General features: G+C 38.5%; 1 protein-coding gene across 1 annotated transcript in view; it reads left to right on the top strand.

Annotated features, from left to right (window-relative positions):
* ACOT9 (acyl-CoA thioesterase 9) overlaps positions 1-26,776 on the top strand; it is a 37,759-nt gene extending 10,983 nt beyond the window's left edge. The window contains exons 4-16 of the mRNA XM_063450073.1: positions 1,018-1,063; positions 8,313-8,483; positions 9,546-9,583; positions 12,356-12,436; positions 13,258-13,361; positions 14,514-14,587; positions 15,999-16,066; positions 17,428-17,539; positions 19,932-20,022; positions 21,980-22,065; positions 22,390-22,477; positions 22,631-22,781; positions 26,494-26,776. Of these exons, the coding sequence (XP_063306143.1) occupies positions 1,018-1,063; positions 8,313-8,483; positions 9,546-9,583; positions 12,356-12,436; positions 13,258-13,361; positions 14,514-14,587; positions 15,999-16,066; positions 17,428-17,539; positions 19,932-20,022; positions 21,980-22,065; positions 22,390-22,477; positions 22,631-22,781; positions 26,494-26,564 (1,181 nt within the window). The 3' untranslated portion in view covers positions 26,565-26,776. The remainder of the gene's footprint in view (positions 1-1,017; positions 1,064-8,312; positions 8,484-9,545; positions 9,584-12,355; positions 12,437-13,257; positions 13,362-14,513; positions 14,588-15,998; positions 16,067-17,427; positions 17,540-19,931; positions 20,023-21,979; positions 22,066-22,389; positions 22,478-22,630; positions 22,782-26,493) is intronic.
* Positions 26,777-27,870: the final 1,094 nt, after the last annotated feature.

Genomic DNA, 27,870 nt, shown 5'->3' with positions numbered 1-27,870 from the left:
TTTTTGCATGGGGGCTTTTGATAAAGGCTGTGCCTTTATTATGCTACAGAAAAAGAACTCCTTGGCTAATGACTGAAACAGTGCTATTTTTGAGAAGGCAAGGGTAGCTATTTAATTTATTGTGACAAGGACAATTAGTATGGCGATTATAATTTGCACAGCGTTCTTGGTATTTTCCTGGCATTAATAAAGATGCCGAGTGAGATATTGATCAAGTCTGAGAGTACTAGAGGAGACAACATCTTCACACTTCCATCAGCAAATTAATCTGCTCATTTCTGCCGCAAGCTTAAAATAAAATCGTCTGACAAATGCCCTAAAGTCTCATAAATCGGTATTGTTTCAATCTTTAGCCATGTGGGTCTGGATAATGGGGGGGGGGGGGGGGGGGGAAAGAAATCATTAGAAAGTTTTTGTTTTTTTCTTTCAATCTATTCATGTTATACCTTTGCATACCTTCCATTTATAAATGAGAAACTGTAAACATATTTAAATATGCATTTTCAGTACAGTTTAATTATACTTTCCCATTTTAACAATTTTTTTTTTTTTCTTCTGCGGATTTTGCTAGTCAAGCTGATTTCTTTCTTGATCATGTATTCTAACGTTTTATTATCTTATATTTCGGAAGTCATCAATCAGTGTTGGGCCCATCTGAAGAAATTATATAGACTTCTTTAAAATATATTTTTAAAGGAATAGAGCAATTGGGAGAGACTTCTGGGTTAGACCATTTGTTAATCCCTTTAGGTAAGTTACCTCCTCACACCATAACTTAATTATCATGCAGTTGTTATGGTGTCCCTTTTAAATTCCGTGACAATGCACCTATGGCTTATTTTGGCATCTTGGTAATGATACGTTTCATGTTTGCTACATAGAGACAGATGGGGAGCTGTCTTTTTTTCCTATCTGTCATTCCCTCTGTTCTGATTATCATAGGCTTTTATCCTATTTGTTGCAAGAATTTTCTGTCCTCTTTACCGTATAACCCTGTTTGCTCTGCTTTTATTTCAGTGCGTGATAGATTGAGGGCTATAGTGGGAGCTTCTACAAACTGGAGGTACAGTTAATTTGCAAACAAACTGCCCTTATTTGCCATAATTTAGATATTTTTTTTTATTTACAATTACATGTACACTAGTTGCTTGAGCAGTGCATGTGAAATTCTTTCAGATCGCTTTCTGTGGAAACTGAATGTATAGTTAATATGAATACATGTTCTTTATATAATACTAACCAACCATGCTTCCTAGTAGTTGACATTATAGTGATGTATGTGAAGTAGTACACTGTACACTGTAATTATTATGTCTATATAGTGCCTGTATATTTAAATTACTGTACAGTGGTGATAAGAATGCAATACTTATGGACACAGGGTGGGTCACTGTTGCATAAAGCTTACAGTTTTTTTTCACTACCATGTAGAGTATAATTTCTCTTTATGCTGTTAAGTGTCTGTTATTGCAGGGAATTTTTAATGTTTCTTTGATGCTCCCAGATCTTATTGAGCTTTGGATTTCTAATTAGACATATAATAGGACAGGGAAAACTTGGTACAAGGGTATGTGTATTCTTCACTTGAGATGTACAGGCTGTGAGTATTGGCATATGCCATAGTTTGAGCGCAGGACTTTTTTTTTTTTTTTTTTTGTATTCACGTTTTGTATCACACAGCTATGTTGCAATGCTGCCGCCCATCCCATGTGTTTCCTATTAAGGGTTAATAAGTATGAAGGGGTGTATATAAAAAAAATACCCCTCTCTGTCTCATTAGAGATATCTTTGCCAGAAGCTCAAGGAAGCAATGTGACAGGTCAGTGTAAGACCCACCTACGGGGTTTCCCTTGACGTGGCAGGCGGGCATTTCCTCCAATGGCCATTGGAGTAACTAAATAATCCATGTGTTTAACTATACATAGGGATTTAGGAGAGAGCACAGGTAACTCTTCTTTGGTTTTTACTGTATGTATTGGGGGTAATGTGTACTATGGTCGTTGCTGCCGCCCAAGAGTGATGGGATTTTGAGCGCAGGACTTGTTTTTTTGTATTTGTATACGCAGTGGAATTGTTGACGCTTAATTTTCTCTCTTATTCAGTATGCACACTGACACAAGTCATTGTAAAGCTGTATGTATTACTGTACATGGTAAATCCTAGGTTTTTATTACTGACTTCAGATGTTTGTTTACTGTTGGAAGCTGAAGGTGGCGCTAAATTCTGCAGGTTTTACTTGTGGTGTTTTTTTCCAGTTCCCCTATATATTTTTTAAAAAAATTTTTTTGGGGTAATGCCTTAACTTTACTGAAGGCTGTGATGTCCGTCCAGCTCCATAGGGCATTTTTAACATTGGTGAAATATTTTGGCTATGATAGTTAACATGTAATCTGTGTTTTGGTGCTTACTTTATGAAAATATTAGGTTAGGTAACGTAAGAGAATTAGGACCACGCCATATATCATTGCACATGGAGTTCTGTTTTTTTAACATGTTTCCATAACAGCAAATTGACTGCAAAAAAAATAAAATATGTAGCTGGTTTGCCTTTGTTTTATATAACATTCATCCGTGATGACGATAGTGTATGATGCTAAAAACCAGTCATGTGAACAAAATCCTCGCCCTTAACAGCAGTTTTTAATGGAACACAGAGCATTATTATGGAGGGAAATAAAAATCAAATTACAGTTTTAAATGAATGTATAATGTCCAACAGAATGTTCAAACGCTTTGTCAATTTCTTTTTCGTATTCATTAGGAATACATTAAGACTTTATAGTGCTTGTATTTTTTTCTTTAACACTCAACTGTGACCTATACAGTATATCAAGTTATGGATGTGAATAAGGCACAGCCATGGGCACTGTTGGGAGAACAGGCAAGGTGGCATCTTGGTCAGAGATAAAATAACATGCTGGATTTATCTTTTGGCAAATTCTGAGAAATGTTGTGCAAGCAAGAAATCAGTGTTGGTTCAAACACTTTTTTTCTCATCTATTGAAACCTCAGGGCTTCATGTCCTATTGGCAGCACTGTCCAATCAGCCATTCGATCTACCGTCAGATCTAATTTTTGAGCTCAGTCTAACGAGCCTTAAAGGGACACTATGTATCAAAACAATGTTGGCTTTTAGTGTATAGATCACACTGTTCAACTCTCTGCCATTTAGGAGTTAAAGGGAAACTATAGTCACCAGAACAACTACAGCTTAATGTAGTTGTTCTGGTGAGTGTAATAGCTCCCTTCAGGCATTGTCATGTAAACACTGCCTTTTCAGAGAATCACCAAGGGAGTGTTCACTGTGATCAGAAAAAAGGCAGTGTTTACATTGCCCCTAGGGACAACTCCAAGTGGCCACTCCTCAGATGGCCACTGGAGGTGCTTCCTGGCTCAGGGCTGCATAGTAGGCAGCCCTGACGTTCAGCGTCCCCACGCTCTGCATGGAGATGCTGAATTTTCCTCATAGAGATGCGTTGATTCAATGCATCTCTATGAGGAGGTCCTGATTGGCCAAAATGACATTTGGCCCCGCCCTTGTGCTGATATTAGCCAATCCAATGCTTTCCCTGTGGGAGAGCATTGGATAGGCAAAAAATAGACCATTTTGATGACGTCACAAAGGGGGCAGAGCCAACACCGGCAGACCCACGCAGCGCTGGAAATAAGGTGAGTTTGAAACTATTATAGGGGGGGCAAGGGGCTAAATGGTGGGTTTAGCACTATAGGGTCAGGAATACATGTTTGTGTTCCTGACCCTATAGGGATCCTTTAACTCACTTTTGCTGCTGTTTATGCAGCCCTAGCCACACCTCTTCTGGATGTGACTCACTTGCAGGGTTAAGGGGAGTGGGAGTTGGCACCCAGACCACTCCAATGGGCAGAAGTGGTCTGGGTGCCTGATTAAGCTGAATGTTGAAAAAAAGGAAGTTTAAACATTAGATTTCTCTTTACAGGAAGTGTTTAGGAAAGCTGTATAAGTCACATGCAGGGAGGTGTGACTAGGGCTCTATAAATAAAGTGATGTGACACCTGGCACAGAATTAAGAAATGAGTCTGCAGTGGCATGACCTATACAGCAAAACTACACTATTAAGCAAAAGTTGATCTGATGCTCATAGTGGGCCTTTGTAAGAAATGATGACCCTCTTACAAGCTTATTCTTTAGCAAATGTGTGACGAATAAGACTCAAATACAAGCTTCTATTAATATTGACATAGGTTATTGTTAAAGGTTACCCATTATAAATACATCAAGTCCATAATTGATAGATACACAGAAAAAGGGCAATACTTTAACATTTAAAGGCAAATCTTTTCCTTATGCATTCATCTTGAGACAGCCTCTCTCAGTTCACCATCTTGTGAGTCTCCTAACCCGAAGCACTTCTGCTTGCTGCTCTCTCCTCCCCAAGACTGATTCTTGCAGTCCCTAATAGATGTCCCAGAATCCCTTGTACATCCCATAAAACCCTTTTCCCAGAGAGTTCCAGCAAGCCTGTATCACCCAGTTATGAAGGAGACAGTCTATGGGAAGTCTCAACACCCTTTCTCACATATCTGTTGGTATATAGTATTTAGTATAAAAACTGGAAAGGCTTGTTCCCAAAATCTGAAAAGTCATCTATGCTGTAACCTTTGATGACAACCTCTTCTGATATGCAAATTACCTTCCAATGTAAAATTAGATAGCTTATCTTAGCTTATTACACACTAAACATCCCCAAAAGCATATGTCACACATTAAATAGAAAATAACTTGTTTTTAATAGCACACTATATTTCTCACACCTTTAAGCCCAGTGTATCCCTTCAAGTTAGTGGTACCCACATAAGTCCATCCTTGCAAGCGCGCTGTCTTGGCGTCATACTTGACTCTAGCCTCACCTTTGAGCCTCACATCCATTATGTTGCCAAATCCTGTAGATTCCATCTTAAAAACATAGCCCGCATCCGTCCCTTTCTTACACAAGATGCTACCAAGGAGCATGTCCATGCTCTAGTAATTTCCCACATGGATTATTGTAACCCTTTCCTGATTGGTCTTCCCAAAAGACGTATTACCCCACTACAGTCTGTAATGAATGCTGCCACCAGACTGATTTTCCTCTCTAGTCGGTCCTCACACCTCACCCTTCTGTCAGTCCTTACATTGGCTTCCTGTATCCTATAGGAGTCAATTCAAAGTGCCAACCCATACATTTAAAGCACTGAAGAATTCTAGCCCCTGTTATATCTCTTCACAGATCCCTAGGTATGCCCCTTCTCGGTCTCTCCGCTCTGTCCGTGACCTCCTCCTGTCCGCTGCTTGCACCCATACGGCCAACTCACGCTTGCAGGACTTCTCGCGGGCGGCTCCCTTCCTATGGAATAGCCTACCTACCGCCATCAGACTCTCCCCTAGTCTTCAATCATTCAAGAAGTGCCTTAAAATGGCCTCCCAGACTAACCTCTACCTCACATACCTGTCTCTTGCTGTCTCCTAAAGGGCAGCACTCTACTCTCTCCTCCACTTCTGCTTGTGTTTTATACCCCATTTCCTATAGACTGTAAGCTCGTTTTAGCAGGTACCTCTACAACCTATCGTTCCTGTAAGGTTTCTTGTAATTGTCCTATGTATAGTTCAATTCCTCCCTCTCATAATATTGTAAAGCGCTACGGAATCTGTTGTCGCTAATGAATGCTTATATTATAAGTAGACATGCTTATTGAGTTTACAATTTGCTTATCATTGCTAGATTTTACAAGCTGAATGTTATTCTTCCATTTTTAGGTTGTGTGAGCTCAAATTAGGAAAATGCTCTGAAACCTATTCGCCAAAGCAATGTAATATCCTTACAGTGAAGAAATCCATCATTAAATGCCAAGATTCCAAATTAGAATTGTAAATAAAATAATAAACCTACTACTTGGATCTGCTTTTATATACTGTATATACCGTACTTAGAACTGATGTAAAGTTGGAGATACAGAACCTTCAATAACAAAAAGTTTGCATCTTTTCTGATATTTTTTGTTTTTTAAATTCTTTATTTTTATAGTGCATATGGGGTACCCCAAGGGCAATCCACATGCTTTTCAGATTTTTTTTTTTACAAATAGGAGTATGTTGGAGCTTGCACTTTTTTTATATTTAATATGCATATGATCTGGCTTTATCACGAGTTAGCTTTGTTAATTGTATGTAACATTGAGTATCATGCTGGTTTATACATGTAACACATGGCTTGTTCATGCAACAAATGACACCCCGCGGGCTCAAGAGGTAGTGGGCAGAGGAGTGACAAAAGAGCCAGAGAGCATGGCATGCATAATTACGTTTAAGCTGACTAGTGAGCCATATGTGAGCTGCAAATACAGGCTTAATAAGACTACATGAAAACAGGCATCGTTACACTGATTATGACTTATTATAGAGTAATCGTTGAGCTAGGTCTAAGTTGAGCATATAATAAAGACTAGTGAGATTGGACAATTTAAAGCCACTGTCACCCATGTGGGTCAGGGTTTCCAGTGCTGCCTCAGTGGGAGAGAGTCGGCGTCCCGGTGGACCCAGGGGCTTTCAGGCAGGGGAAGTCCCGTTGTTATCCGGTGCCTGCTCTGCTGTGTCCGAGTAGTTGGGGGCAAGTGTCCTTCAGAGCAGGCATCCGTGCATGTTTCACCTACGTGGTGTTCTGCATGGTTCCCTGGGTACCTCCGGGTTTCTGCCTTGGTGTGGTGTGTTTGCCGCTGTCACTCGTCCACATGCTGGTATCCACCATATTTGGGAGCTGGGTTTTATCTGTGAGAGCCCGTTGTCCGGGCAGTCTTGTTGCAGGCTGGTATGTGAGTGCCTGGTTGGTCCTCCCGTAGAGATGTCGCAACTGGCGCATTCACCCCTGGCGGGGATGGTTGCCGCACACTGTTCTGTCTCACCCATGTAGCCGCAGTGTCCCGCTTGTTCGGGTCGTCCGTGCCTCTCAGTTTTGGCGTAAGTGGCTGCGAGGGCTGGCACTTCTCTGTGTGGTGGAATCAAGAGGTAGGAGCCGCTTTAGGTGGTATCACTGGGAGGTATAAGATTCACCACTTCATTGGCGCCTGCCATTTTGGAGGCAGCGGTCGGGCCCCTCAGCTTCACGATCAGTGCCACTGGGTGTGGACCGGGATCACCCCCCCGGCCCAGAGGGGGGGGGCGGGATTGGGACCGGGTCCACATAGGTGTAGTTTGGCTGTCTGGCTCCGTTAGGCGGGATAGTGGAGCGGCGGCCGTCCACTCCACTCACCGCCAGGGAAGGTCCCGCTTGTCACTGCTGAGATTTCCCCTCTGGGGGACTAAAACTCAGGGAGCAAGCCTCTCTCCGGTTCCGGTAGCCCTTATCCATCGAGGTTCGCGGTCGTGGGTGAGTTGGGTGCTAAAAGACATATTTTATAGGCTTTGTAATGTCTTCATTTGCAGGAGCTGAGCTGTCCTGCGACTGCTCTGCTCGGCGGCCCGGCCCCGCCCCCATCTTTTCTGATATTAAGTAAACCTTTGTTGGAAGCTGCCTCTTCCCCAAGATATTACCAGTAATAAATGTAATTTTCAGAGATGATTTCATGTGCTTTACAAGCTAATTAAATGAAACCAATGAATACTGCAGTTTCATTCAGTAATAAAGTATTTTCCATATTTTACTTCTAACACATACACAATTGTTGTAGACATATCAGAAATTTACTATTTGATAACCATGTAGAATATTTTGTCCAGAAGTATTAATGAATGACCAAATACATTTTGTACAGACCTGTTAATGGTTAGCTCCCTCAAGAGCAGTCTAAATTGGTGTTGTGTGTGATTTTTAGCGTAAGATCTTCTTTTCTCTTCATTAGTTTGTAGTCCGCTTTATCAAATTTTACAGTTCTGTGGTTTTGCTAGCTTGTGGGAAAGTTCAGTAACATGTTAGATAAAAATAATTTGCGTTTTGGGTTTCTGAAAACTGAACAAAACAGATTGGGCGTTTGTCTCTGTATTCTAAAGATAGCATTGTGCAAAAATGAGGTTCACAATAGATGTTTCCATATAATTAAAACATATTTATATGATTTATAAAGTGCCAACAAATTCTGCAGCGCTGTACAATTGGAGGGGGTAGGGGGATACTTGTCTCTGATGTTTAGTTCAACACAGCAACTCTTTTGTCCTTGCTGTACTACAGGAAGAATGAGTGCCATTGATACTGTAGATATGTGGCTGGAATGATCTGTTAATTCAATTATTTGCTTAATAAATACTAGAGAAACTGTGCTGTATGTATTAACCTGCTTATTATATGTTACATCACTTTTCATAGTGATCATGTACAGGCCATGGAGGAAAGAAAGTCTCTACAGTCCCTGCTGGCTAAGAAGCAAGAAGACCTCCCAGCACGGAAAATGAAAGACAGCTACATCGAAGTCTCATTGCCACTTGGTAGTCAGCCACAACTGAGAGAAAAGTATCTGAATGTGTACAACAATGTGAGGTAGAGCAATATGCCTGCCAGTAGGGGGCAAAACAAAACTGTTAACCCCTTTGATGCCAATAATTAGTTCATGTTGTACATTCCCGCAATGAAAAACTTTTCATATCAGATCCTACTTCTAGGGACGCACTACACATACAAAGAACAAAAACCAGCAAAAAGAGCATGGTAGCATTAATTGTGTTCTAAAAAGGGTAATGACCTTTTATTGAGAAAATTACCAGACACGTAACAAACAATAAAAGCATACAGCGTAAAACATATAATACAAAAAAACTTACATGGTAGAGGGAAATTAAAAACCAAAACATTAACCACTTGCAATATTTTATATAGTACAATTAAAAGGACACTATAGTCAACAAAATAACTTTAGCTTAATGAAGCAGTTTTGTGTATAGATCATGCCCCTGCAATCTCACTGCTCAATCCTCTGCCATTTAGGGGTGAACTCACTTTGTTTATGCAGGCCTAGCCACATCTCCCTGCATGTGACTTGCACAGCCTTCCTAAATACTTCCTGGAAAGAGACATCTAATGTTTATACTTCCTTTATTAAAATTTCATATTTCTTGTTCTGTTAATAGCTTGCTTGACTCTGTGGGTGCTTCCTGTATGTAATTGAAGTTCAATTTACAGAGCAGATATAAACCTTTACAGTAAGTTATATCTGATTGAAAATGAAACAATTTTGTTTTCATGCACGGTGTGGCTAGGACTGAATAATTAGAAACAAAAGTGATTTAACACCCAAATGGCAGAGAATTAAGTAGTGAAAGAGGAACGATCTATACACAAAAACTGCGTCATTAAGCTAAAGTTTTTTTTTTTAGTAACTATAGTGTCCATTTAATATGATGCAGAATACCAATTATTTAGAGAACAAACTTACATTCAAAGACTTGAGTCTTGCAGTGGTGTTTTATCAAATCTAAAATTGCCAAGGAAACAAACACATGTGCCAAATATTTGATAAAAACGTGTTTTGTTTTGGGTTTTTGTCTGTTGTGTATTCGTTGAAGAGGTGGATATTGTAATCATTTTTATGTTTCACTTTTCTAGGTTTGGGAGAATCCTGGAAGACTTGGACAGTCTGGGAGGTAAAATATTTATGCTATCTGCTGTCCTTATAGTTTTTCAAGACATTTACCTAATTTTATCTAGGCTCCATTAAAAAATACATCCTATCCCTAACCTTTACCAACATACAAGACTTCTACAGCTTTTAAATTAACACTATAGGGTCAGGAACACAAACATGTATTATAAACACCATCTAGCAATCCTGCCCCCCTTACACTCTCAAATGTAGTAAAATCTTACTTTTATTCCAGTCTGTTGCTGCTGGCTGTGCCCCTGATATACCTGCTTGGCTAACATCATCAGAAGTGTTGATCAAAGCCAATATCAATGCTTTCCCATAGGATTGGCTGAGGCTGTCAAGGAGGCAGATCTGGGGCAGAGTCAGCGCAAGTTAAACACAATCCTGGCCAATCAGCATCTCCTCATAGAGATGCATTGAATCAATGCATCTCTATGGGGATAGCTCAGTGTTTCAATTCAGTGGAGACACTGAAAGTCTGTGCAGCAGTGCCCCTGGAAGCACCTCTAGTATCCATCTGAGAAGTGGCTAGTAGAGGTATCCCTAGGCTGTAGTGTAAACACTGTATTTTCCCTGAAAAGACCGTGTTTACTGCAAAAAGCCTGAAGGGAATGATTATAGTCACCAGAAAAAATACAAAAAGCTGTAGTTGTTCTGGTGACTATAGTGTCCCTTTAATATCTATGCAAAAAGCTAATGTGCAACCATACAGGAACTTTGCACACATCTTTGTCTATACCATTAATCCACCCTATAATCCATGCATCTAAACAAGCAAGGTGAGGCATACATTGGGATTATTCAGTATAAACAAACTTGTGTTGAATTAAAGGGATACTTTAAGCACCAAAACAAATTTTAACTTAATGAAGCAGTTTTGGTGTATATATCATGCCTCTGCTGTTTAGGAGTTAAATTGCTTTGTTTATGCAGCCCTGGTCATACCTTCCCTTTATGTGACCTACACAAAGTGATTTAACATACAAAATAGAGTAGGGGATCATCTTCTAAATACAGATCAAATGGAAAAACATAGCGTTTAACTGTGTGAGAGTAAATGAAGATGTATGATTTACAATTGGCCACTCACAAATTGTAAGATGTAAAAAAGCCTTGAGTGTAATCCTTTTCTTCAATATTTTCTATGTTCATCTTCATACTCCCATCAGTAATTGAGAATATTTGCTCAAAAGAGAAAATATATGGAGAGAATAAAGTGCAATTCCAGAGTGAAGTAAAAAATAAATTTAATAACTTACATATCAGTTAAAAACAATAAGCATATCACCACTGGGCGTCCTACGCGTTTCGTCCTAAGATGGGACTTCCTCGGGGACTTGGTGCATCAATGACAGCAAACAAAGTGATTTAACTCCTAAATTGAGCAGTTGGACTGCAGGGGCATGATCTAATACAATACACCAAAACTGCTTACTTGAGCAAAAGTTGTTTTGGTGCTTATAGTGTCCCTTTGAAAAACAAATTCCAACATTCAGGCAAAAATAAGTAAGTTGGCAAAATTCTTCAGCTTGGCTTTTTTTTTTTAACATACATGTTTTCCAATTTTGTTTTAAGTTCCCTACAATCTGGTGATTGTAATGTAAATCCCACTGTTTGCACAGTAGGCATAGAGCAACTTAAAAAAAAAAAAAAAAAAAAAAAAAAAGTTATTAGATAAAATCTAATAAATTACCAGGAGTAGCTATGGTGTGTGAAATACGTCTTTAAGAAATATCAAAGTAAAAAAACGGCAGTCTGTGTATAACAAATATGTTTCATATTTTTATACACAGACTGCTGTTTTTTACTTTGATATTTGATATCTAATAACTCTCCTTTTTTCTGCAAATTCTGGCTTTAAGTGGGAGCCTGTTTTATCCAGTAGAGTAGTATGAAATCACTACTGCCTATCCTAATTTGAGAGTTTTCCCTCTCACCTACACTTGCTCCATAGAGCAACTTAGAGGCATATTATTTTTGTATCTAATGTTCAGGCATTACTTACGTCAAACCTCTCCCTAGGTGTGCTCAAGTAGGAAGATTGTCCTCTGCTATATATATATATATGTACAACATATTGAGATACAGCCGACCTATAAAAGAACAAACAAAACTGCATAGCACTGCTTAGGTGACAGAGCACAATAGGAGTTGTATATTGCACTCGCAAACCACTAGGTGGGACAGAAATCTAGAAAAATCTCTAATCCTCTGGTGATTTAAAATTGATTATAATTTATAAAGTGACAATACATTTCACAGCGCTGTACAACTGGTGGACTAACAAACACATATTTGTAACAGGATGAGTTGGACACACAGGAACAGAGGGTTTAAGGGGCCCTGCTCAAATGAGCTTGCATGCTAGAGGGAGTGGGGTAAAGGGCCAAAAAAAGATTATATGTGTACATGTAATATTTGATGTGTCAGGAGTGGGAAATCCTGTGAGAGGCCAATCTTTTTATTTTGCCAAGTATTTTAATTTCTACATCCTCTTGGTGTTTAAAGGTTGTGATGTGTGCATATATGTATATATAGTGTTTGCCGACATACAAATAGTATCAGAATAGCTTTTTAAAGAGGTACATTGTTTTTCTGTGCCCATATAAACATGTTCAGTCTTAATTAGTTTTAATTATTGTGCCAACCCATTTAAAGGAAATTGAACTTGGAGCATCTTTGCAGATTTTTGAGTTAAAGCTTTTTATTACGGTTTTGTGCAAATTACTCTTACTATAACTGGTTCCATTGATTCTTTTGTCTTCTTTAGTGCTCATTTGTTATACTCATACAAAGGCTGAATCTGGCAAGACTCCTTTATCAATTGTCACTGCCTTGGTCGATAAAATAGGTGAGTGAAATCACATCATAATTATGATGAATTAAGTCCCGTCTAAACTGTTGTGGCTGCGGCATCAGCCGTAGCAGAGAATGAGAAATATAAAAAGCAAGCCAGATCTAATCTAAATGACCACGAGCAATAGGAACATGCTGATAACAGGGAACCACAAATGGGCGCTGTACCAGTGGAAGTGAGGGTTTTTACAGAGGAAGGTCTAGCATCAGTCCAGTGTATCCCAAAAACATCAGCATGCATTGTAATGGGGAGGAAGCACTGACGTGTCAATAGAATGCCACAAGATAGTTTGACAGAATTATTTGAAAGAAATGGCCAGTGAATCATTGGAGTTGTAGTTCAGCAACATCTGGGGGGAGGGGGAGAGGCAAAGTTTGAGATGTCTGCTTTAGAGGAATTGACAAGAAACTTGACAGTATGGCCCTCCTTTATCAAAACATTACCTCTCAACATCAGAAACCTATTGTTTAGCTTGGGGGTGCCCTAAAGGTAGATCCACAGATGTTGTAGAACTACAACTCCTTATAATGCTTTTAGAATGTCAAAGCATCATGTAAGCTGTAGCTTTAAAACATCTGGGGATCTTTATATTGGGCACACCTGGTTTAGCTGATTCTCGTTACCTGTTTCTCTCCAAGGTTTTGTTTTGTTTTTCTTTTTTTTTTTTTCTCTCCATTGTATGTGACTCTGACTAAGAAACTTGAAGTAGCAACATTCTTGTTTGATTTTTTTTTTTTTTTTTGCTATCTCAGATTTAAATTGCATTCACTTTTTGCTGCTTCTGGCATAATACCACATTGTACTAACTCTTTCAGATTTACAGAAGCATCTTATTTCTCCTGACTGTGATATCAAATTTACTGGGCATGTTTCGTGGGTTGGGAAAACATCCATGGAAGTCAAAATGCACATGTTACAGGTCTGTAGGACATCCATTTGTTTTAATAGTAAAACCTCTGAAAACTCTGCTAATGTGTTTGAGAGAAGATCTAACAATATGTGCTACTATTTATACCAGTGGTATGCCTTATGCCTCAGACGAAGAAGGCGCTGTAGAAGCGCCGAAACGCGCGTCAAGCTTTTTCTACTTTTATTTTAAAATCACTGCACATGCTCACTTAGACACTTTTATTATGGTGGGGGTTTTGCCGTGGGACACAACGTGATAAGTTATTCTCACAAACCTGGACCTTGATTTGAAAGATTAGCGTACAAACTTGTAGGGATATTAGTTAGCCTCTCTGCAGCCATAGTAATAGAGACAGTGTATCATAAGTTTAGTGATGCACTCTCGGTTGTAACAGACGGCGAGCAGTCTCAAGCAGCTCCCTAGCTACATTTTGGTCTATAACAATGCAACATACTAATTGTAGCCGCTCATTTTTGCTATCTAGGGGGTTTAGATGCCGGGATAGATCTGTCTTCCCTCCGTAATATATCAGACTTTCACTATATAAACGTCTCATATAGGCATTTGTACTGAATATGCTATGGGCATTGTGGCTGCAACACCTTAAGACTTTTGCATATATATAGTCCGTGTACGGCTGTAGAATTATATAGGTGACATCCCTCCTTGTATGACGCTTTCTCTCTGCATCTAGCGGTAAAGGACTTGCTAATAGAAGGGTTTTGATACCCTTCAACTTCAACACCGCCTAAACAAATAGAATTTGTCTTTCAATATGATCCAACTTTATTTATTTTCTATGTCTAGTATCTTTCTTTTTTTATTTTGTTTTAAATTGTCCAAATAAAGTTATATAGAAATATCTAATACATCTATAAAAAAAAGGGGGGGGGGGGGGGGGCATCCTCCTTTAACGCAGCCTGGGTTTTTGCCTGTGGCTACGTTCTCTTTATTTATACACACGCCCCAGCTCCCTTCTGGGAACTAGATCTTTCTTTATATTTATACCAGTGGTACCAGCACTTTTTGTAAAATGAAGGACACTTCACACATAAAGCTTTTAGATGTATGAAGTGCTCCTCTACAACTAGCCATCATGAATACAGTTTATATATTGCATTGTGCATTTTCACTTTCTAAACCCTTTCTGTCTGTGTACAGCTCCATGGCGATGTGTTCAGTCCCGTGCTTGATGCAACTTTTGTAATGGTGGCCAGAGATCCTGAGAACAAGAGGTCAGTAGGAGTCCACATCTCCACAGTGATGGTTCCTATAACCCAGAGGTCATACTGAACTAGAGGCCCCCAATGTCAGTGTAGATGGCACTTTGAGGGAGAAAACAAAACATCAGCAAAAAACGGCAAAGTAAGACAGAGTGCACTTTTCAACAGAATACATTTTGTAAAGAAACCATAATCTTGATATTTGTAAAGCTGTAGTGGTTATGGTGCTTGGAGTGTTTCTTTAAAGCCCATCACCGTTTTTTCAGCGAGAGACCTCTCCCTTACAGTATATTTCTAATTTTGAGCTAGCTTATCCAATGTCAGACATTATAACTGTCAACCAAAGAAATCCATCATGATGAACAAATAATAATCCCTTACTCTTTCAGAGCCTCCAGTGACAGATTGTAGCAGTACTTACCCTCTCCAGGGGCCGGCCGGGGTCCTCTCTTCTCGCCGCGCGCGGTCCTGCTCCTGCACGAGCCGCGCGCGGCTCAGCCAATGACGAGATCAGTCGAGCAGGCAGTGACCGCAAGAAGCGGTCACGTGTCCCGCCTGACACTAAGAGCGCGCCGCGCGTCTCGGGCGCGCTCTTAAAGGGACAGTGGGAGACAAAATTAGAATCAGTCTCCCATTGGCCCCTGTCATGCCACGTTCCCCATACACTCACGTTTTGGGGGCGTGGATATGACAGGGGCCAATCAAAGTGAACATTAGGGTATTTATACTCACCTGTTTCCTTTGCACCTTGCCCTATCGTGGTTTCTGTCCAGTTCCCTTTAGTGCTTGTATCGTTCAGTTGGTTTTTTGGTGCTTGACCTTGGCTTTGTTCCTGACTCCGCTCTCTCTTTATCCTTGCTTGTTTATCCGCTGGTTTGTCTTCTGTGTACCAGTCCTCGGCTTGTTCTACTTTACGCTGTCTCTCCGTTCCCTTGACCTCGGCTTGTTCTGGACTGTCTTTTCTTGTACTCGTCTAGTCCGGCCATTCTAAGGTCCGGTAAGACGTATCCTGGTTTCTTGTCTTTTGACTATCTGGACTATTCCTGCGTGTTGGGGTATATTACCGTGACACAGATATAGCCTAAGCAGAATTCACATTTCTTTCTCACTCTACCATCCTGGCAAGAACACAGGAACTGCAGCTGAGACAGTGACAGAAACAAAACAGTCAGACTAAAACCACTGAACAGCAGGGCAGGATATTGTGTTTGCCATCTCATCAAGCTAACTCATGCAGTAGGAAGGCTGGAGGCTTAGTCAAGGTACTAAACTGCAGGCACTCCAAATATAAAGCACAGTGACTTCCATGTCAAGAGGTGCCTAGAGCGTCGGTGTAGGCTTTATAGCCATTGCTATATCTGGTGATGTATAGTAAATGAACACATCCCTATCTATATACCATCTATTGTATTCACCCCTTTAGGCCAGCCTATGTTAACCCATTAGTCCCGGACGGTCCTGAAGAAGAAAACCTATTCCAACAAGGAGAATGTATGTATTATTCACTTTGTTTCTAATTATTTTATTGGCTTTGTAATCTCAATTATTTCTTTCTACTTACACTTGTATCGATATTTTTATGTCTCCTTTACCTGCCTAGTCTCATTTATATTCCCTCAGTCCATCTTTTCCTTCTCTTTGTATTTCCCTCTCTCTCCACTGCCCATCTCTCCATCTGTATCTCCTTTAAGTTTATCCATCAGTGTGAATCGTTGGGAATTCAAAATAAACCCAAAGTGAATTTCATTTCTTAACCACAATAGCCAAAGTGAAAAAAATAAGTCCAAGATAGCTCTACTGTTTGCCTACTTTGGTCCGAAATCTGCAATTCACTTTGAATTCCTGACCATTTACTTTTCAGTGTATAACACATTGCAGATAAACCTATTGTTTTAGTAATGGTAAATCTGGGTTTGTGAGTTTGAAATGTGGGAGATGGAGCAGACATGTTGGGAAAACGTGGACAATTCTAAACTTATGGGATCCAAACACTGTAACTCTGCACACAGCTTTCTCAGGGTGATCTCAAAAGGTGTGTGCTCCTAAATACTACCTGTTCTGTAAACAAGGATCTTATGGTAAATGTTTTGGTTCTGAGAGATGTATCTAACAATTGACACTCACCTGTTGAAAATGTTAAAGGTAAAGTTACATTTACATGCAAAGATAACTTCCAAAATTCCACATGTAGAATGTTGTGGCTTGTATTTTCAATGCAACATTAATAGAATTGTACTTGTATTGATTTATTACAGCCCTAAGAACCACCAGCTGTGAATATATCAGTGATAACTATCCTCACAATTGCCTCCCCTGTTCATTAATAATGTGTGCTAAGTAAAATTATACATTTTAAGAACACTGTAAATTGCTATTGAACAGGAGAATGCAATGTCTATGTTCAAACACCCCCCCCAAAAAACCTCTTTTAAATATTATATATTTTTTTACTAAGTGGAGTGAGTTCTTTGTATAACTGGCCAAAAAGAGTTATCCTTACTAACAAAGCAGGACATCTGGGTCATTATGGACCATTTAGTGTTGACTGCTTGACACTTTTTAAAAAAAAAAAAAATTACACAAGATTAAATATTCTGTAGTTTGCTCTGCCAGATTACGTTGCTCTAACATTTACACTTTGTCTCACTTGTGCAGTCTTGCCTTTTAAATGGAAACTTTTCAAAAGTAGTTGGCAAGCAGAGAGGATATCACTGGTCTGCTACTCACAGAAAACATATGACTCACAGTTTAAGAAGAGAAAATAAATATGAACATCAGAATGGTAGTTGAGCAGTGTTTGCCAGCACAATTTTCATGTGACATGCTTATTATGTTTTCTATAACTCCTACAGCAAACAAAATGAGAAGAGTTGCTTTCAGCACAGCATCTTTACTGAAAATGGCTCCAACGGGAGAAGAACGAAATATTGTACATGATCTGTTTCTAAACACACTAGACTCAAGGTATATACAAAGTACGACACTTTAATGACAGTCATTGCCCTGCCATGTACATTACATAATGGGAGGGATATATGCATACTGTATGCGTCCTGAAACACACACAAGTTACTAGCTTTAGTGTTCTACATGATTTTGGGGCTGTACATTAGCTAGCACAATGACAAAAGCAAATGGCACTGAAATGTGCACCACAGGAAAGCTTGCAGTCAGGGACCGCCCTAAGTATTTAGGAGTTCTGTGCTAAAGATCTTCAGTGTTGCTCCCTACCTACACCCTGTCGTCACATACCTCCCACCATTCTATTGCACCCACCGCTGCAGCTCAGCGAGGACAGCAATAAACATACAGGAGATTCGTCAGGCTGTGTTATGACTTTAAATCCCTAACCCAGCATGCTGTGCTGATCTTGGCTGCCTGCTTGCTACCTGGCTTGCCCAGCAGCGAGTGTGCTGCTTAGTTGTCCTTCTCCTCTGCCCCTTGGATTGCCCACTCCCCTCTCCCTGGTAGCCTGTGTACCCAGACAGCCTGTAAAGGAAGGAAATTGGAGAAATACTTTTCTCTACCTACCTGCCTAGAGGTCATCTTGCAACCATTCCCACTGCATCTTTGCCCACTCATTTAAGCTCTGGAAGTTCACTAAATGACACTCCCAAGTAATTTTTGTAAGTCAGTACATCATGAAAAGGGTGTCTGATTATTTTATTTTTTTTCCAATTTGACAATTTTTATTCGTTTTTGGGATACAGAAGGAAAGAAGGGTGGGGATGTTATCAAAGGCTTCCCATCAATGCCATCAGTACATATGTCACATTATTGGTTCATACTTTCATATCAGCAGTCCCCTCTTTACTCTGTTTTAGTACAACCTGTCCTGTCTCATGTGATACACCTTAGGCGACAATGGGGGGAGGGGGGAGAAGGGGATGACATGTTTATTTTTACAGATTTTATGTCCCATTTGTAATAATAATCAGAGCATCCTGTTCGACCTGTTTTCATTTTCTGTTCTTGTTGGGATCTAACTGCTCCAAGGTCTTCCGGGGACCTTTCCCTTTTGGTCTATTGTTTAACTTTTGTGACCCCTCCTGCTATTCCGTTTGGTCGTGGACCTGCGTAGAGGCGCTCCTCTGTTTGTGTCATTTGAACTAAAGACTAAAAACTAAAGACGATAAAACTATGTACATGTGGGTGACCAAGCCCGGTACGGGCGGCTGTCTCACCTTACTCTAACTTGTGTAGTGCCCTTTCCCTGTGGAAGGGTTGTGTGTGTGTATATATATATATATATATATATATATATATATATATATATATATATATATATATATATATATATATATATATATATATATGTATATATATATATGTGTGTATATATATATATGTGTGTATATATATATATGTGTGTATATATATATATATGTGTGTGTATATATATATATATGTGTGTGTATATATATATATATGTGTGTGTATATATATATATGTGTGTGTATATATATATATATGTGTGTGTATATATATATATATGTGTGTATATATATATATATATGTGTGTATATATATATATATATGTGTGTATATATATATATATATGTGTGTGTATATATATATATATATGTGTGTGTATATATATATATATATGTGTGTGTATATATATATATATGTGTGTGTATATATATATATATATGTGTGTATATATATATATATATGTGTGTATATATATATATATATGTGTGTATATATATATATATCTATCACTCTCCGGTCTTCATAAAAAGTCCTTCAGTATTTTATTTCCAAAATTTACAAATTACGATCGACGTTTCGACCCCTCAGGGTCTTCCTCAAGATCGGATCTTGAGGAAGACCCTGAGGGGTCGAAACGTCGATCGTAATTTGTAAATTTTGGAAATAAAATACTGAAGGACTTTTTATGAAGACCGGAGAGTGCTTCCCTTATTTCTACATATATATCCCTTACACGTGGGATAGCACCAAGGCATTTACAACTTTATTTTTGAGATAGGGTGAGTGCCAAGCTATATTTGTTTTGTATGTGTATGTATATATATATATATATATATATATATATATATATATATATATATATATTTTTTGTCCCGAGAACTAGTCCTTTTTTTTTTTTTTCCTTTCTCCTACTCCTTCTCCACTCCCATTGCTGTTACCCACTTTGTGTGGGCTAAGATAGCATATTTGTTGGTTGGGTTATGTCTGTTCAGTCCCCTTTCGTACTCGAGATTCGTGGTTATTTGCTGTAGTAGGGCCTCCCTAGTGGGTGCTTGCGTTTGTTTCCACGCCCTCGCTATTAGAGTGTTGGCTGCTGCGAGGTGTCTGATTATTTTAATTGTTTCTTTTTCTAATTGTGCAGGACTGTAAGTTTTCGTAGCCGCATCTTGCCTCCAAATTCAATATGGATGGAAGATGCAAAACTTAAGGGCCTGGAAATCTGTCACCCCCAGGTAATTTTTTGTTAGTTTTAACATTTTTATGTTTACTTAAATATTCATAGTGCAGTTGTACAAGATCATTTTTTATTTCTTTGTTGTAATTTCTCTGGTATGAATGGACACTCATAACTTTCCTTTATGTTCTACAGGTGTATTTAACCTTTCGATGTAAACATTACTGTTTCTACAAAACTGCAATGTTTAGTGTTGAAACGACTGGACTACTGTATCTAGATACCCTTCATCTCAATTACTTTAGTTCTTTTAAATAATTTTTTAAAAAAGTGTTCATATACTTTTTCCAATCAATATTTCATAACCTCTTATTGTGTTTAAGGAACACTAGCGTGTTGGACTATCTATTTAGGTGTCTGGCCCACTCTCAGAATGGAGTTTAGTTTACTTACCTTTTCTTCATTTCCTCACTGGTCTTGCTGTGGCTGCCCTGCCTCCATGGTTGAGATAATCAATCTTGACAATCTCAGCCTATAGGAAAGCATTGGGAGGCTATTACACATGCGTGGCAAAATGCCGCACTGTGCCAATCGGCATTCCTCATAGAGGTACATTGAATCAGTGCATCTCTATAGGAAGCATTCAGTGTCTCCATGCAGAGCATATATATGCATATATATTTTATATTGTTTTTGAAGAAAAAGAACTCAGAATAGATTTGTGTATCAGTCCTGGTAGTTAACCCCTTAAGGACCAAACTTCTGGAATAAAAGGGAATCATGACATGTCATGTGTCCTTAAGGGGTTAAAGGCCTCACAGGCATAGTTTATACAGGAATAGAGTTTCCATTAGGCAGAATATGCATCTGTCCACTAGGGGCCGCATGTTTTCAGCACCGCTAATTTTTTTTTTTGGAGCTTAGTTGGACTGGGGGAAATAAGTTCGAATAAGACCATGCTTGGTTTGGTGAATAGTCTTAAAAATATATGGGGGTATGTCACATAACTGCTGGGAAATCTACAATAAAGTGAATTATTGGAGTGCAGATTTAAATTAATGGCGAACAATTGCCCTCAAGCTGAAATTTGCTAGCAGTTGGCAAAGCTGCGTTCTGTCGTGCATATTATAACAAAGTGCTATTTTCCATCCCCTAATTAATTGCAAACTATATCATGGTACATAGAGCTCCTTTCTTCATCTTTAATGTGACTGCTTGTGCCTTATTACCTACTGGAACGCCTCTATTAAAAGTCCAAGCTTTCATATTCTCCATCTATTTCTATATAGCCTGTGTGTTCTATCACACCACCTCCACAATACTACAGTACAAAAATATCTCACAATCTACCTATTAAATCCATCATAGTGGCTGAATGTAAATACGTCTACCACACCCTCTGTGAAAGATTGCCATTCAAGGGTGGATAACATACAAACAATGGAGGAATTAGACCACTCAGGCACTTCCTATAGCTCTGCACCCATTCCCTTTGTAATTCAGCATCACCCAAGACATTCAATCTAACTTGTCCTCTGTATCTCCTTTCATCCGTTGTTTGGAGAGCAAAACACCATGGTTGGGTCACTTAAATCCAAATCATATCACATTGAAATCCAAATAGCAATATACATGCAAATCGGAATTTTTTTCAGATCAACTGTTTTAGCCTGAATTTAGCAATTTGGATTTTAGCCTGGTACAATTCGGACTTTAGAGAATTACCCTATGTGACATATTGTAAAATGAAATGGAACATCCTCAAACTATCTGCTCAGCTATGCATTTGCTCTGTGTTGAACTGGTACAATATACTTATAGCAGTCCATCGTAATCTTATTAAAACTGCCATATTATGCATGAGATGGCGCATCTTTAAGATTCCTCATAAAAGAATAAAAAAGGGACATTCTTTTACTTGTTGTTCTGAACTTTTTATTAATGCCTAAGTAATAGTACTTGTGTTTAGATACTTTTTTTTTAAATCTGTGTGTACAAATGTCACTTGTCTACAGCAAAGAAATATATTCAACCGAATCTTTGGAGGTTATCTCATGAGGAAGGCGTATGAACTGGGCTGGGCCACAGCTTGTTCTTATGGGTAAGCATTTTAAGTAAATAGATACATTTTGCCATTTACCGTTACTTGAAACTAAAATCAATAAAGCTGTCTCCAGGAATATTCCAAATCGACTGTGCTGTTTGATTTTCAGTTTATGCCAACATGGTCTGCAAATAATTCCTGGTTGCAGCCGTATACCCATAAGTGTGTAAAATAAGGCATTAAGTAGCCGAAGTAGAATTGCCTGATATTCAATTGTTCATTCAGTCCGATCGCCACATTTACTGCTAAGTACACCTCTGCTTAGTACATAACTTTCTCATTAAATAAAACATTTTGTGACTGTGACACTTTCTCTTTCAGTGGTTCTAGGCCGTATATTGTGGCTGTTGATGACATCATGTTCCAAAAACCTGTAGAAATTGGATCATTATTATTCCTGTCTGCACAGGTAGACCCATCCTTTCTCTTGAAAGTATAATCCTTTGTATGTGTGTATAATGCTTCTTGGCTTAAAATTATCACATATCTCTACTTTGTTCATGGTGAGGAAGTAGTGTTACAGTATCATTCTTGTTTTCTTTCCCACATCCTAATGTCCTAGGTGTGTTACACACATGGTAACTACATGCAGGTCAGAGTGCACAGTGAGGTATCTGATCCAGTCACTAGAGAGCACCACACAACCAACATCTTTCACTTTACTTTCTCATCCGAAGAAGAAGTACCTAGAATTGTACCCCAGACATATGGAGGTGAGTAAAGGAACCTCGACTCCTCATAAATACATACCTCACAAATACCTTATTTAATCCAACTTCTAAGAAGTGATTTATAAGTTAATGGGATTAGTCAATTGTTCCCCAACTGTCAATGTATTCCACTCCAACAACTGTAAATTGTGCTTTTGTACAATAAATGTAATAGTCGAACATAGCACAAAATGAGTATGATAACCATTATAAAAATAAGGATGGGGAAAAGAGTTGAGAAACAGGGAACTATCCAAATAAGGGAGAAAAAGAACTAGTAATTTAAAGGTTACAGGGTCAGGTGCAGCCTTATAGGGAGGAAAGACAAGCATTTCGCTCTTGGAGAGGTTGTGTTTTAGAAATCGTGATGTCATCCAGGCAGAGAGAAAGGATAGGCAGTAACACTATCCAGCAGATGGGGAGAAATATCAGGTGAGGAGATATATTATTGTAATTATTATTTATAAAGCGCCAACAAATTCCGTAGTGCTGTACAATAGGTGGACTAACAGACATGTAATGAAACAAGATGAGCTGGACGCACAGGAACAGTGGATATTGAGAGCCCTGCTCAATCAAGCTTACATTCCAGAGGGAGTGGGGAAAAAAAAAAAGTGGAACAGTAAGGGTAGGATGTATTTCATGTACGGGAAAAAGTAGGTTACTGGAATAGTTAACACAGTTTCAGTAGGAAGCAGGGTGTGTTACCAAGGTGCAGGGAGGGAAGGTTATTATAGTAGTGGAACAATGTGTGGAGGGCACATGTCCATGAAAAGGAAAGTCAATAAATAGGATCATATCCTTTAAACACTACTGAGTTTCTAGTATTATTAAAGTTGCATAATAAGCTGGAATATGCAGCCATGCTATTTTCAAGATGTAAATCTAACTAAGAAATGAGCTAGTAAAAAAAAAAATGTTGTTAAAGCTTCAGCTAAAGCTCTCTTTCTTGCTACATATCTGATAGTATGCAGTGGCTGAATCGGCACAGTATAGATAATTTATAAAGCAGTGAAATAGTATAGGGCTCAAAACTTCTACTTACCCACTAGTCATTGGTGAGTTAAAGTTCTACCCTAGTGAGTAGAGTAGACCTGTTGAGTGTAGTACCATGAGAATTGCACGTTTGAGGCCGTATAATAACTATAATAGGATCTATTCCATATAAAATACTATTTACTGCATAGTTTACCTGCACGTGTAAAGCCAATTACTAATGTACGAAAAGACAAAAAATGAGAGAGAGACCACCTCGTATCAAAAACGGGCAGCTCTCCTTCAAAGCCACCCCAGAACAAACGTCTATAGAAAATGAATACATTTTATTAGAAATATTAGAATAAGAAATATATAAAATATATACAACCTAAGGACCCATAAATGGATCTTGCCTTGGATTGCAAGGTTTTGAGGTAAGGATAGTGTGTATCAATCACTCTTGGATGTAGCAGTTTGAGCTTTACACTAAGTCAGTGCTAAAGGTGATCATTACAATACAAATTGCTATCAAATGTAGCAGTTAGACTAAGAACAAATAAATGTTCAAAGTTATAACTGCAGTACCCACTAGACCTTACAAAAGGTCAAAGAATGCAAAGTTACTCGCATAAGGTGGAAATCAAAAGGATAGGTGAGATCATGTAGTTTGAGAGGAGAATACAAAGTAGGAATTAATGTGAAATAAATCCAGATGCACAAGAGCTGGATAAATCATCCTAATAGTAGCTCCTATAAAGTTCCTTTAAAGTTCCTTTAAAGTTAAAAGTTTTTTTAACTGCAACACAAAGGGCCTAGTATACCTGCTTTTGTGTACTTGTGGACAGAAATATGTGGGGAAAACATTCAGGGCATTCAAGGACAGGATCATGGAACATGTGAGATCCCCTAGGAACCGTCTCGAGACATCCGAGAGAATTTCACCAGGGGGACTCTAACAACCTTAGGTTCTGTGGTCTGGAATTGGTAAAAAGGACCTCTAGACGCGGAGACTTCGATAGAACCCTCAGACAAAGGGAATCTAGATGGATATACAAACTCAAAACACTTCAACCTCTAGGCTTGAATGAGGGTTTTTCTTTTGCCCCCTTCATATAATTACTGGAGTTGGCCTCTATATGGCATATTGAGTTATATATATATACACATCTCTTTTTCCCTCTTATTTGTCTTACTTATATCTGAACTTGTTACCACCAGCTTCATTGAAAGTTCTCACCACTCTATTTGTCTATTATCTATATACTCTGTTTATTTTATTATTTTTTTCACTCTATGCTACTTATATGGTATAGGTCCTTTCTCTCTCTCTCCCTCCTCATCTCCTTTTGTCCCTCACCCTTGTCCGGACTGATTTTATTATGTAATTGCCCTGAATGTGCCATTAACATTGTAATATTTAAGAGCTATACTCCTTTATCTGGGCTGATTGCTGACAATTTGTATACAATCAATGGGAATTACATTTCCTGTGCCTGCATCGATAAATTGCGTTCTGACAGGCACATGAACACTGTGAAAGAATACCCAGAATCTACATTTGACGCGCACGCGCGTTTGCCTTGGTGAAGAGTGTTAAATATGGCTCCTCTGTGCAAGGGCACTTACTTACTGCCCAGATTCAAGGACCTCTAGGGCAGACAGCCCACTTATATATGTAATGTGGCACAAATCCACTCTATGTATTCATCCCGGCGTTTACGCTAACCGTTCTGTCCTGAACGGCTTGGAGACATTTTTAGATTCTACACTCTAAGTTTGACGCGCATGCGCGGACGCTACGATAGGACATGCGCAATACTCAGAGGATCGGACGATGCCGGCTCATGGTGATTAGTGACAGCTGATAGGAGGTTCGTAGGAGGTATTTAAACGAGGGAGGGGGAGACCTAGATCGATGCACTTTTTTTAGCCCTTGAGAAAGGCGGTTAGTCCGCCGAAACGCGCGTTGGGCTTCTTCTTGAAGTTATTGCTGATTTTACTAGACCTTTAGTTGACTCCTAAATGTGTTACAGCTACGCGGGGAAATCGTTTTTTGGCTATATATGCTGGGGGTTTTGAGCATGTAGCATGGAGCTACTATTAGGTTGATTTATCCAACTCTTGTGCATCTGGATTTATTTCACATTAATTCCTACTTTGTATTCTCCTCTCAAACTACATGATCTCACCTATCCTTTCGATTTCCACCTTATGCGAGTAACTTTGCATTCTTTGACCTTTTGTAAGGTCTAGTGGGTACTGCAGTTATAACTTTGAATATTTATTTGTTCTTAGTCTAACTGCTACATTTGATAGTAATTTGTATTGTAATTATCACCTTTAGCACTGACTTAGTGTAAAGCTCAAACTGCTACATCCAAGAGTGATTGATACACACTATCCTTACCTCAAAACCTTGCAATCCAAGGCAAGATCCATTTATGGGTCCTTAGGTTGTATATATTTTATATATTTCTTATTCTAATATTTCTAATAAAATGTATTCATTTTCTATAGACGTTTGTTCTGGGGTGGCTTTGAAGGAGAGCTGCCCGTTCTTGATACGAGGTGGTCTCTCTCTCATTTTTTGTCTTTTCGTATATATTTTGTGCTTTATGCAGGGCCTTGTTGCCACCCCTATAACCCATTGTTCTCTGTACTCCCTATTAGGTTCTCTATTTAGGGAGTACCTTTATTCATTACCAATTACTAATGTATTTGTTTTCCATGTCCACAGAGTCCATGCTTTATTTAGATGGAAAACGTCACTTTAATGCTGCTATTCAAAGCAGAAATGGCGAAAACTAGAATGTGTAATGTTGGAAGGACTCAAGCAAAGAAGAAAAGTGCACCTGTTACAAAACCAAAACAAGCAGCTGAACAAAACATCACTAAAATGCCTTTCTTTGGTTCATGCACCAAAGACCAAGCCAATTTCAGCATCCTGTACAAAATGCCTAACATTTTCTACTGTGCAATATAACAGATATATCCTTGTGACTGTTTTTTTTTTTTTTTTTTTTTTAATGAATATTTTGAAGCCTTATGTCTAGGTGGAGTTGTAAAATTATATTTCGCACAATTTAACCCTTTCACGATATGTTGACATTTCACCTGGATCCATTTTTGCAAAGATAACATACTGGTCGTCTTGGCAACTTCAACTTGTTGATTTGCCAAGCTTGAAATCTGACCTGTAGCACTTTTTTTTTTTTTTTTTGTTTTGTTTTTTTACTGCATATATTTTGACTTTTTAACATATCTTATGCAATGACAGAATTATATTACCTTATATCTGACAATGTGTTGCATTACTCTGAAATAATATGCAAGATATCATTCGTAATAATAAAAACAAAAAAAGACTTATTACAATACATTTGTACTAATTACTAATGGGTAATTGTGCAGCAAAAAGATGAACTCTCTCTTGCTTTACATTTGTGAGCCATTTCATAATGTCATATGTGGTTCTCGGTAGAAAAAATATATATATTCTAACACACTCTCTCGTGTAAGAATTCTCTACCCAGTGCTAATCTGCAATAGATATGCAAGTATTTTCTGTGCTAGCGCTCCAAGAACTTCGATTAAAGTTGTCAATAAAATGTAGCTTTTAATTAAACTTCTACAAAAATAAAAAGTCGACTTCTTAGTTTACATTCTAAACATTCATAGGTTACTGATGAAATTTAAGAATGTAATCAAAATATGTTTAAAAGAACTTGGTCATCCAAAAAATTTAGAATCGAAATACATTACTGTTGGTTAATGCTTCTTAGGAAGTTCTAAGGTAGCTATAATGTTTCAGTCCAGTATATACTAGCAATCAATAAACTGAGCCAATGAAGTTGCTGGCATTCCACTTCTCATGAAAATAGAAATACAGGATTATTCAAAAAAAGTCCACAGTTTAGCAAATTAAGGCATTGATTTAAGATAGTTAGACATTGATTTTACTGGGCAACAACATTCTAAATAGGCTTAAAATCTATGAATAGACAAAGTAAATGTATGCTAGAACAAAATAAATGTTGGATCATAGAAGGAAATGGCTTTGTTAGTGGATACATTTGTTAACTTTTTACCTCTCGGCATGCTTATTCTTGTAAAA

This window comes from Pelobates fuscus, chromosome 1 (genome assembly GCF_036172605.1).
Source record: "Pelobates fuscus isolate aPelFus1 chromosome 1, aPelFus1.pri, whole genome shotgun sequence".
Classification (NCBI taxonomy): Eukaryota; Metazoa; Chordata; class Amphibia; order Anura; family Pelobatidae; genus Pelobates; species Pelobates fuscus.
Note: the sequence above shows the minus strand (reverse complement) of the source record. Positions and strands in the feature narration are given on the sequence as shown.